This window comes from Berghia stephanieae, chromosome 2 (assembly GCF_034508935.2).
Source record: "Berghia stephanieae isolate SIO BIC M18660-M18661 chromosome 2, UCSD_Bste_1.3, whole genome shotgun sequence".
NCBI lineage: Eukaryota > Metazoa > Mollusca > Gastropoda > Nudibranchia > Aeolidiidae > Berghia > Berghia stephanieae.
In genome coordinates, this window is record NC_088361.1 from 46487773 (window position 1) to 46500272 (window position 12500).

The following is a 12500-nucleotide window of genomic DNA, read 5'->3' on the forward strand; positions in this document are numbered from 1 at the left end:
GTTCTCATTTAATTATCTCAATCCAACTTTTTTTTTAAAGTTAAGGTTACACATAGTTTTGTTTTTGTAGGACGATCCAACTGGTGGTCCGAACTGATTAGTATTTTACTTAAACGCATTACATCAATATCCAAATTTTTGGCATAATTTATGTATCACATTTGATGAAATTGCTGTCGTTATTGTGCCTGGGAAGGACATTATAAAACTTGTTAAAAATATTATTCAATTTTTTAAGTCTCTGGTTTAATCATTGTTGACAAGTGAGAGGTAATTTCAATCGATCGATAAATTATTTAAACATTTTCGGGCCAATTTTTAAAAAGTCATTTTTTTTTTGTTTCATGAAATAGCAGACAAGGATATTAGAGCATCAAAATTGACTTTTCTGTCCATCTAAGTCGCAGCCTGTTTATTGCAATAAAATTGATCATTCCGCGGTGATGCTTGGGTCGGCCTTGCTATACTTGTACACTTTTCGTTGTTGTATATCGGCCAGGTAGTAGTCTCTGCCGTCTTGGGATGCGCATAGTGCATGGATCAAGGAGGGTCCTCTTCTGGCGATGTCCTGAAACAGTATGAGAGTGTGTGTGATAAATGGTTAACAAGCCAAGTATTTATATAAGAATAAAATTGGAGTGAATAGAAAGAATGAAGTTGACGTCACTCAGCTCTTTGTTATTAATTTTTATTCCACCAGCTGAGTGATTAGTTCTCTCTAAAATATATCAAACAATCTATAAATGTTTGAGATTACCAACAGTTTTGTGTTGATACGATGGCGACAGCTGTTGTGAGTATTTTACTAAAACGCATAGCATCAATAAATTCCCTTTGCACTTAGAACTAATACTCGATAAATGACCGAAATACCCCCGGCGTAGGCAGCAACCCAGTACTGCAAAATCAGCATTAGAGTTTCCTTTCCTGCTCACGGAGAAATGAAATACCCACATTAGTAGGTTAACGACTACGATCTCCAAACTTAAGCGAAAGACCAACGAAGAGGAAGAAGACTACCAGGATCTAATCTGTCCTCAGACGTCGCCACACGACGCCCGGTGCGCCAGTTACAGATGTGAAATAAGCACATTTCGGTGGTTTCCTGACTGTTGAGTCCATTTGAGTATGCAAGTGCTGCGTAGTGCACGGTGTCACGCATACAGAATTGAGACGTGGTTGATTTCACCTAAATAAACAACATAAATACATTCATTCAAACACACAATAACAAGAGAGAGAGAGAGAGGGGGGGGGGTAGATAGATAGATAGATAGATAGATAGATAGATAGATAGATAGATAGATAGAGTGATAGATAGATAGATAAATAGATAGATAGAGAAAAGGAGAGAGAGAGAGAGGGAGAGAGAGAGAGAGAGAGAGAGAGAGAGAGAGAGAGAGAATAGGGGAGGACGGATAAAGATGACTTACGGGTGTGATGTAAGCCCATTCCGACTTTTCCTGACTATTTAGTCCATAGGTGTATGCACATGGTGTCACGCATACGGAATGGAACAAAACTAATTTCATGCATACAGAGAGAGAGAGAGAGAGAGAGAGAGAGAGAAAGAGAGAGAGAGAGAGAAGGAAAGATAGATGGGAAGGAGAGAGAGAGAAGGAGAGAGATAATATAGAAGGAGAGAGATAGATAGCTAGAAGAGGAGAGAGAGAGAGAGAGAGAGAGAGAGAGAGAAGGAAAGATAGAGGGGAAGGAGAGAGAGAGAGAGAAGGAGAGAGATAATATAGGAGAGAGATAGATAGCTAGAAGAGGAGAGAGAGAGAGAGAGAGTTAGAGAGAGAGAGTTAGAGAGAGAGAGAGAGAGAGAGAGAGAGAGAGAGAGAGAGAGAGAGAGAGAGAGAGAGAGAGAGATTGGTAACTTACAGGTGTGATGTAAGCCCATTCCGACTTTTCCTGACCGTTTAGTCCATAGGTGTATGCACGTGCTGGGTAGTACATGGTGTCACGCATACGGAATGGAACGCGACTGACTTCACCAGCTGCCAGCACGTTTTTATCTGTCAGGAAGATAAAGATTTGACTGTCAAATTTGTGTTTGAAAGAGAGAATCTGTTGAATTATCATGAAATTCTTTACATAGCTAGATGTAGCCAGTTGCGTCAAATCGTTATTAAGTCGGAATTAAAAAAAAATTATGCCCTTCAGCCACGACATCATAAGATAATATCGTCGCCTAGGCATTCCACGAAGGAATATAGATAATTTATCAAATAAGATGTCTGATGTCAACAGGAATTACCCATGTTGTCCAAAGTGAGAAAACTGGGGGTTAATAATCTTGCCCAAGGAAAAAAGCGAAAGTGCCTGAAGCGGAGCTCGAACCCGGGACTTTACGGGTCACAGTGCAATGCCTTAATCACTCGGCCACTTTGCCCGCCAAGTCGATATAAACTAGATTTAAATAACTGAGTTCCAAATCAATGGAATTACTCTTTAACCAACGTAAAATATCATAGCATAAATTATCGATGGTCGGCGGATCAAACCTCTGAAGTCCAAATTTTCACGACCAAAACTCTGGTCAAAATACGACCTTTGCGTACCATGTTTTATTTAATTTTAGACGGATATCAGACATCTGTCAACAAATGTCTGATTGCCCAATATTAAGCTCGTATGTAGATTTCAGAGTTTTGACCCCCCGATAGTGAAATTCGAGATTTCGGAGGTTTGATCCGCCGACCATCGTTATACCATTTATTATCATAACAAAGTCATTAATAGGTAGGAAAATACATTTGTATAAACTTGAGCTAATGATAGTAAAAAAATATTATTTTCCTGATTGATTGGACGTTCAGAAATAATGTATTCAATCGTGTATCTGAATGATACTTGATTTTATTCTTTGCTGTTGATGAGATTCGATCCTGAAACATTCCATATTCACTTACGGATTTTAAAAAAATTAATTTTGTTTGTTTTGTTTTTTTTTTTGTTTTGTTTTTGATTTTGTTTTTTTTTTGGTTATTTTTATTCCCCTTTTTTAGTTTGCTTCTGTGGTTTTTGTTGTTGTTGTCTTTTGTTTGTTTGTTTATTTGTTTAACGTTGATGTCGTTTTTGTTCATTTGTTGCTTGTTTTGTTTTGTTTTGTCTTATATGGAAGGGAGGGCTTTTTTATTATTTTCTTTTTTTTTTTTTTTGTTTTGTTTTGTTGCTTTGGTTCTGTTTTGTTTGTTTTATTCACCGAAAACCAGAACTCACCTGCTTTGTTGTAGTAGATGGAAAAGACTTTGCCCATTTCATCTTGTGGGATTAGAGTTCTGTTGAAAGCGCCTAGAGGACGGCTTGAGTGGACACCGGCGTTGTAACACATGGCCCTAATGGATGGGACATTTTTTTGTTGTTAAGAGCTTAAGCATTTATAAAGGGCAATATCCCCTAAACGTGCTCAAAGCGGTTTACACGGGCTCCCTAGTCAACACCAACCCTTAACATGTTGGACGAGACATGACGATGTGATTTTATTTTTTTTACGACAGAGACAACGTCGTTTAAGGCCAAGTACTCATTTTACACCTGAATACGGTGAGTGAATGTGAGTAAAAAGCATTTTTCAAAGACAACAGAGCGCCGCTCAGAGCAGGAACTCGAACCCTGGACTATCAGATCCAAAGCCGAGTGTTATATTACTAGACAATAATATAAAATATTGGTGTTAAGAATGTTGATCCGTGTTGAAATATTTTCTAGAAGCTACCATAAAATTTATATTATGTGACCTGTAGTCTGTAAACACACGCACACACACACACACACACACACACACATACACACATTCACACAAACACCCACCCAACACCCACACGCGCACACACCACACACACTTTCCAACCCACCTCCTGTTGTCCCTATCAGCAACACCCACCCACACACCCACACGCGCACACACACACACACACACACACACACACACACGCTCAAATACACTTGCCCACACACCTTCTGTTGTCCCTATCAGCGACACAGATAATATCCAAATCTTCCACCAGCGTCAGGCTGTGGGGCGTGTTGAAGGCAAATGGATCAGGGCCCGTGGATGGTTCTGGAAGTAATTTTTTTAAAGCACTATGATAATCACAGATTGAAGAAAATGCCAGTAAAAAAAGGGTATTGGTTTTATATAATAGAATAGCAAAATAAAATAAAATTCCAGTTATTCATCACAAAGGGGCAATTTTTCTTTAGGGTCTATTCCAAGGGAGGACTGAAATAACCCAGGTATCAGCCGCAGTGCAGCGCCACAAACTGAGCTAGGCAGGGCGAGATGACTTGCTCAAGGCCACACAGCGCAGCGGGTATTCGAACTCATCTTTCGGGCACGAACCGAAATTTCCGCTACGTCATGAGAAAAGATTTATTTTTATTTTTTTCATTAAAAAAAAATATGTTTAACTTTCACAAAAAGCTGGTATTGTCCCAGAGCGACGTGTACATATATGCAAAATAACTCTCTCTCTCTCTCTCTCTCTCTCTCTCTCTCTCTCTCTCTCTCTCTCTCTCTCTCTATCTATCTATCTATCTCTATATCTATCTATCTATCTATCTATCTATCTATCTCTATCTATCTATCTATCTATCTGTCTATCTATCTATCTCTCTCTCTCTCTCTCTCTCTCTCTCTCTCTCTCTCTCTCATTTGAAATAAATCAATTCTTGGTGGAGTAAAACCCACATATTTGCAGGTGTGACAGTTGAGCCCAATTAAGGGCTTATTTTAACATCATGGTAATGGACAATATTTTGCGTTGGTTTGAAAATAAGGAGATGTTTGGTTTACAAATATTTCCATTACATACACGAACCCATAATGAATGGGAGCGATCTATTTTACCTTTCCATGTGCTCGAGGTCATTGGTCATATTGCAAAGTTTAGCTCAAAATGAATCACATAGTGAAAAGTGTTCACAGTTTAAGAAATGTCCATCGTCACAATTGGTCATTTTTGCTCAGAATGGGCACGATCTATATTACATTTCCATATGCTCGAGGTCATTGGTCACATTGCAAAGTGTGCTCAAAATGACCCACATAGTGAAAAGTGTTCACAGTTTAAGAATAACCAACATTACAATTGGTCATTTTGCGCAGTATGACTCATGGGTATGTTAACAATATTCATAAACAAAGCAGCGTGATTTTATAAATTGAGAAAACTCCAATCATTGTACAGCAACAAATCATGTGATCGATGACTCGGTTGGACGAAAACATGAATATAGATCGTTCCCATTAATCATGGGTATGTTTACAACTTTGATAAACAAAGCAGCGTGTTTACATTTTTTGGAGAAATGTCCAATCGTTGTACAGCAACAAATCATATGATTGATGACAAGGTTGGACGAAAACATGAATATAGATCCCCCCATTAAACAGTAGATTTTTGACCAATCGAAAGATGGACATTGTGACACACCATCACACGTGCTCGGACAAGCATGGTTTAGGTTGTTTGTAAACAATAACGTGAATGAAATCGGCATCTCTCTGATCATTGTTAATGTTTTTACTGCTATATTATGGGTGACCAGATTTTCTCCATCATAATATTATAAACGTTTAAGTTTACACATAGTTTTATGGGTTGGTTCCATTGACCAAGCGGTAGAGCAGTGGGTATTTTACTTAGAAACATCGATAGTAAAACCTATGAAGTTCACTATTTTTACCAATCACTGCCATTGTTTACATTATGACGACTGTCCGAGAGGCGTGATTATCTAGATGTCTATTGGGTTTCAGATCTGTAAATAAGTACACGTTGGTTTGAGAGGATTTCTGTGACAGCAATGAGCCCATATTAATTTGGTTTACAGATAGCATGCGCTTGCCATCCGGAAGTCTAACGATGTGTAACCATGAACTGTTATAGATAGTATGCAGATGACGTCACTCAGGCCTTTGTTATGGTTTTTGCCATCCGTGTTTGTGAGTTGTTCTCACTAAACTGTATTAACCAGACTATAAAAGTTCATGGTTACACAGAGTTTGTGTGTTGGTCCGTTATACTTCCGGATGGCAATGTTGTGAACTCCTTGGCCAAGCGCATTCTATCTATAGTCTGGATAATACATTTCAGTGAGTATTACTCATTAACCTGGATAGCAAAAAACAATAACAAAGACCTGAGGGACGTCAACTTCGATCTATCAATGGACACGTAAACCGTCGGCTAAACCAGAAATGCCAACTCACCGTGGTCCGAATCGGACATGCCAATCTTGGTCAAAAGTTTTCCTGTCTTGTCAAATTTCATGATACGACGATTGCAGTATCTGTGTGGTGACGAAGTAAACAAATCATGAAGGGTTTCAAATGTCAGATCTGATTATTGATTATCATATATGAATGGTGTTTACGTTTCGGGTTTCCCCTTCAGCATCATACTACATATATAACTAACAACTTGATCTTTTATGTAGCGCAATATCCGCTAAACGTGCCCTAAGCGCTTTACAAGGGGTCCCTAGCCAACAGTTATACTTAAAATGTAGGATGTGACATGACGCCTGTTAGGCGATATTACAAATTATCCGACAGAGACAAAGATGTTAACGGCCAGGTACTTGTTTCACACCTGAGTACGGCAAGAGAATGTGAGTAAGGAGCTTTTTATTATTATTATTATTATTATTATTATTATTATTATTATTATTATTATTATTATTATTATTATTATTATTATTATTATTATTATCATTAGTAGTAGTAGTAGTAGTAGTAGTAGTAGTAGTAGTAGTAGTAGTAGTAGTAGTAGTAGTAGTGTAGTAGTAGTAGTAGTAGTATTTGTAGTATTAGTAGAGTAGTAGTAGTAGTAGTAGTAGTAGTAGTAGTAGTAGTAGTAGTAGTAGTAGTAGTAGTAGTAGTAGTAGTAGTAGTAGTAGTAGTAGTAGCATCATCATCATCATCATCATCATCATGTTCATCATCATCATCATCATCATCATCATCATCATCACCATCATCAATATCTTCATTATTCTACTGACCCGTCGGACACAAAGAAGTCTCCATTACTGGCCACAGCAACATCCGTGGGTTTACAGAAACGATCATCCTCTGGTCCAGGCACGAAAGCTTCGCCTAGGGTCAGATCTGGGGTGCTTCCTCCATTGGGGATACGGAACACCTGCGTGGATTCAATCCGATAAAAGTTACATTCCTTGAATATAGATAGAATGAAGTTGACGTCACTAGGGTCTTTGTTATTGTTTTTTTTTCTTTTTACCATCGCGTTTATGAGTAATTCTCACTAAACTGTATTAACCAGACTATAACCGTTTATGGTTACACATAGTTTTGTGGGTTGGTCCGTTATACTTCCGGATGGCAATATTGTGAACTTCTTAGCCAAGCGCATACTATCCTTAAACAAGGTGGTGAAATACCTGTATCACAACATGGAATAATAGCAACGTGCACATATACGCAGGTCTGACATCCGAACCCACTTATGGACCTAGTTTAACATTGTTGGAATGGATAATATTTTGCGTCATTTTTTGAGTTGTCCATTATATACAACAATGAGCCCATACGGAATTGGGTTATCAGACCTGCAAATAAGTTCACGTCGGGTAATGGGAGTAGAGAAGTCGTGACGTCAGACCCACTACATTTTCGGTTCCAATCGTCTTTGAAATGTGTATGTAACCAGTCTTTCGCAGGACTAATAATGAATATGCTACACATTGAATCATAAGGTGGCATAACTATTTTAGTAGCAGGGTGTATAGACAGATTCTAAGGATTACAGGACGTAAAAGAGCGAGGATGGATGATCATTGTTAATAGCCAGCATATATTTATGCCAACACTATGAAACCAGAAGATCAATTCCACAAGGTATGTATCCAGTCCTCCGGAAGATTGGTTTTACACTTCCAATGAGATTGGAACCAGTTTTTGGACATCCTGCTTTAGTTCCATTTTGTAGTCAGATGTGCTTCCTCCATTGGGGATACAATCACAGTTCTGCCGTACTCGGGAAAACCCTTATTTGAAAATTTGGCCAGAAAATTTGTCCTTCAAATATCAATCGATTCAAATTACCCTCGTCTTGGGACAAACTCTCAAACCTGGGACTTCGCCATAGAAACCGGATAAGCTCGGCTCCATGTACTTAGATTGACACTTTGATGCTTTCAAATTATTGCCATCCACTAATGTCAGTACCCGAATATTTTTTATTCTTCCTAATTTTGGTATTTTCTTTTGTTTGTTCCTTTTTTTTTGTATTCTTTATTTGTTTTGTTCAGTTTTGTTTTTGTTTGTTTTTTGTTGCTGGAATTATTTATTTTTTTGGGGGGGGGGGGTGGTGTTTTTTTTTTTTTTTTTTTTTTTTTTTGTTTTTTTGTAATTGTGTTTGTTGATTTTTTTTTTTTTTTTTTTTTTTGTTCTTTGGTTTTGTTTATTTTTTATATATTTATTGTTGGGGTTTTTCTTGGAAGGGGGTGGGGGGGGGGGGGGGTAATTTTGTTTTGTTTTGTATTTTTGCTTTTTGTTTGTTTTTATTTTTTTGTTTTTGCTTCTTTTTTTTTCTTTTTTTTTTAAGGTGTGGTTGTTTTGTTAGATTTTTTTTTTTTTTTTTTTGGCCTTATTATATTTCTCTTTTCTTTTAGTGTTTTTTGGGGTTTTTTTTTCCTTTTATTTGGGAGGGTTATGTAATTGATCAGAAACTTTTTAAAATAAAAATTGAACCAGACGTCATTTGGCGACGAGAGGGATTACAAACATCATAATCCCCAATATTGGCCGTCTCTGACGTACGAGATGTGTTTATATGTAGTGTTGTTCTTAATGACATGACAGTATTAAGTCTGTCCAATCCTGTACGACAGAAAATCCAATAATTATCTTAACATAGAAGGTAATTAATTTGATTTTGGCATCAAGGACGATCTGCCTCCATGACGTAAATCAGATTTATGTGAGGCTATGTGGTCTTGTGCTATGACATTCGCTTTCGGACCGGGAGGTCCTAGGTTCTCTGGGCGCATAATTGAGTCCTTGGAAAAGACTCTTTACTCACATTCTCTCACCGTACTCAGGTGTAAAATGAGTACCTGGTCGTTAATATCGTTGTGTCTGTCCGAAAAAAAAATGTGATGTCGCCTAACAGGCGTCATGTCTCGTTCTACATGTTAAGTGTTGCTGTTGGCCAGGGACTCTTTGTACAGCGCTTTGAGCACGTTTAGTGGATATTTTTCTATATAAAAGCTCAAGTTTTTTTTGTTTTGTTTTTTTGTTTTTTAAATATAGTTTTAAAAGCCTAAATGATGAAGCACCTGACTACATTGAAAGCAGATTAGAAATATATGTACCAAATAGGAATGTACGATCCTTGACTGATATATATATATATATATATATATATATATATATATATATATATATATATATATATATATATATATATATATATATAGAATAGTGCTCGACATGTAGCAATGGAGCGAATTATATTTACCACAATGTTGGAGTCAGTCTACATCGATGTTTCAGGCCTTTCCAGCCATCGTCAGGACTATGTGTTACAACAAACCAAACTCATGTAACACACAGTCCTGACGATGGCTGAAAAGGCCTGAAACATCGATGTAGACTGACTCCAACATTGTGGTAAATATTAAAATTATATATATATATATATATATATATATATATATATATATATATATATATATATATATGTGTGTGTGTGTGTGTGTGTATATGTATATATATATTATATATATATATATATATATATATATATACATATATATATATATATATATATATATATATATATATATATATATATATATACAGTCGAATGGAGATATTTCCAACAGTAGCAAGGATTTAATTCTACTGCTATCTATGCAAAAGTAACTGAGTAGGATGGATCCTTAGATATGGCGGAAAGTAGTTTGCAGTGGACGAGCTTTCTTTCCAAACAGCATCAATGATTTCACTGCGATTTAAACCCTCTGTCCATTCAACAGTGATTGGATAGCAGGGTCCCTTAGATATTGTCGAAAGTACTTTGCGGTAGACTAGCAATCTTTCCAAGCGTTCTGTAAATAGTCCTTCAGAGCTATGAGGCCCGTGGATCCGGAGTTTATCCAGGTTTCTACAGCGATAATCGCTTGCTATCATTTCAACAGGACGCTAGTCTACTACAAAGTTCTTTCCGCCAGATCCAACAGTCCCAGATACTCAATCATGCTGGGTGGACAAGGGTGGGGGGCGGGGGGGGGGGGGGTCAGAGGTTCAGAAAATAATCGACTTCACCTGGGTTGGATCTCGGTCCCCTTGCGTATGACGCGAGTGCTCTACCACTGAGCTATTGAGACCCCCTTTTAGTTAAGGCTTAACTCACTCAATCCTAGAGATTTTTGCTACTTTTCAAAATTGGAAAAAAATGTATTAAAAATGAGAATTTGCATATTCATTTTTATTCAACTACTACTAACATATAAAAACTAAAAATATTAGCTTTGATACGACGGCTATAATTTGTCTCAGAAAATGTAATAGATAGGCATGGGGTGAAAGCAACCCGAGTAAACTACGGATATAGTCGGTGTTAGGGTTGAGTGAGTTAACATGACGGAAATTGAGAGATTTATAATATTATATCTCCATGAGCCGATAGCTCTGAACGGCTACAATTTTACTAATAATAAAGATAGAGAAGCTTGTTATAAATTGCTGAACTATTAATTTACTACCAAACTCCCCTATATCCTCGATGTAAAACTTTATCACTGAAACGTATAAAGTAATAAACAAAAATTAATATAACAGCTTCAAAAAAAGAACAAATTACCAATCACGGAACGTTTCGGGCTCAAAACCCTCTTCAGCCAACAGTTGTTGGCTGAATAAGGGTTTTGAACCCGAAACGTACCGTGTTGGGTATTTTGTTCTTTTTTTGAAGCTGTTATATTCATTTTTGTTTATTATTTTTACAGTCCACAGCTTCTAGCATAAACAGTCGGAAGGTGAACATTTTGAACTTGCATTTTTTGAAAGAATATGCTCCCCGGGGCATATTTTAATCTTTATTTGAAGTGAATCGGGTGATTTTTCATGAAGTTATGGTCAAATGTATGGGAAAGGTATCCAGCAACTTTTATATTTATTTTCAACTTGACTAGCTGTAAAAAAATATTTAGAAGTGAAATCAAGCTTTGATATTTCCCGAAGATGCACAAAAAGGGTTGATTTAATCATTTATGACAAGAACTCATTTTTGATAAAAATTGACCTTCTAACTAAACTTGGCAATATCTCAGTTCAAACCTTTTCATCATATGACTAATTATGCCATTCACAGTAACATTTTATTGAAGACTAACCTGGTGTCGCCCAACGTCTGTCACCCAAATGTTGTCATCGTGGTCAACCTTGAGTCCATGGGGAAGATTAAACCTTAAAGAAATCAAGTTGGGACGTTGGATGTGGGGGGGATGATGGTGGTGATATTTTTTAAAATAAAAGAATACCTCTTGTACCGTCTCCATACCAACTTTAAAAAACTTATCCACTAAACGTGCTCAAAGCGCTTTACAAAGGGTCCCTAATCAACATCAGCACGTAACATTTAGAACGAGATATGATGGCTGTTAGGCGATATTACAATTTTTTCGGACAAAGACAACGTTGTTAACGACCAGGTACTCATTTTACACCTGAGTACGATGAGAGAATGTGAGTAAAGAGCCTTTTTCCAAGGACTCAACTATGCGCCGAGCGAGGCTCGAACCCAGGACTTTCCGATCCGAAAGCCCACATTATAGCCGCACTACAGGAATATCATCCCTTTCCTTACGATACAACCAACATTTCTCTCATTCTAATTGCTGGTGTACATCAAACAAAATTGGAAGAAAAAACGTGTGTTATAGTTATAAGAACTTAATGTTGTGTTGTAGAGCTTTTTTGCTGAACAAAAGAGGCTTCAACAGTCGTGACGTCACTTCACTCGTACTTAATAACTGGTTCTAAACTATCGGGACAATGGCGGACGCCCTTGTGAAATATTTCTCCGACGAGCATAAAAGGATATCCAGAGGAGAAAAACATTATAAATCTGATCATGTTTTGACTTTCATACATTCTGATCACATGACAAGTAAAAAATGTTCTAGCCAGCATGAAGAATAAAAAGTACCGATTTTCTTTGTGTAGAACCAAGCTGTTCGTGACTATTGAATCCTATTATGCTTATCGTGTACTTTTGAGTTAGAGTTTTTAAAAATCAATTATTGTTAAGTTTAGATGGGTATGACGTTTCGGGAAAATCCGTAAAATGTTAGGAAAGGAGAGAGTTAAATATTTCCACTACAATTCAAAGCTTTAATTCCTTTATTCGATGAGTGATAGTATATAAATAATATTTTTAAGTTGAAGTTTAATCCTATCACACCGAACGTGAACATATATACATATATATACAGGTCTGATAACGGGACGAAATGATGGG

At 37.0% G+C, this 12500-nt stretch overlaps 1 protein-coding gene across 1 annotated transcript in view; it reads right to left on the reverse strand.

The window, feature by feature from the left end:
- Window positions 1-56: 56 nt before the first annotated feature.
- The window catches only part of LOC144965008 (putative peptidyl-alpha-hydroxyglycine alpha-amidating lyase pgal-1), a 20307-nt gene continuing 7863 nt past the window's right edge, over window positions 57-12500 (reverse strand). Inside the window, exons 5-11 of the mRNA XM_078899857.1 lie at window positions 11374-11446; window positions 7015-7154; window positions 6221-6300; window positions 3964-4066; window positions 3226-3341; window positions 1885-2018; window positions 57-568 (exon numbers count right to left, since the gene is read on the reverse strand). Coding sequence (XP_078755983.1) covers window positions 431-568; window positions 1885-2018; window positions 3226-3341; window positions 3964-4066; window positions 6221-6300; window positions 7015-7154; window positions 11374-11446 — 784 coding nt within the window. The 3' untranslated portion in view covers window positions 57-430. The remainder of the gene's footprint in view (window positions 569-1884; window positions 2019-3225; window positions 3342-3963; window positions 4067-6220; window positions 6301-7014; window positions 7155-11373; window positions 11447-12500) is intronic.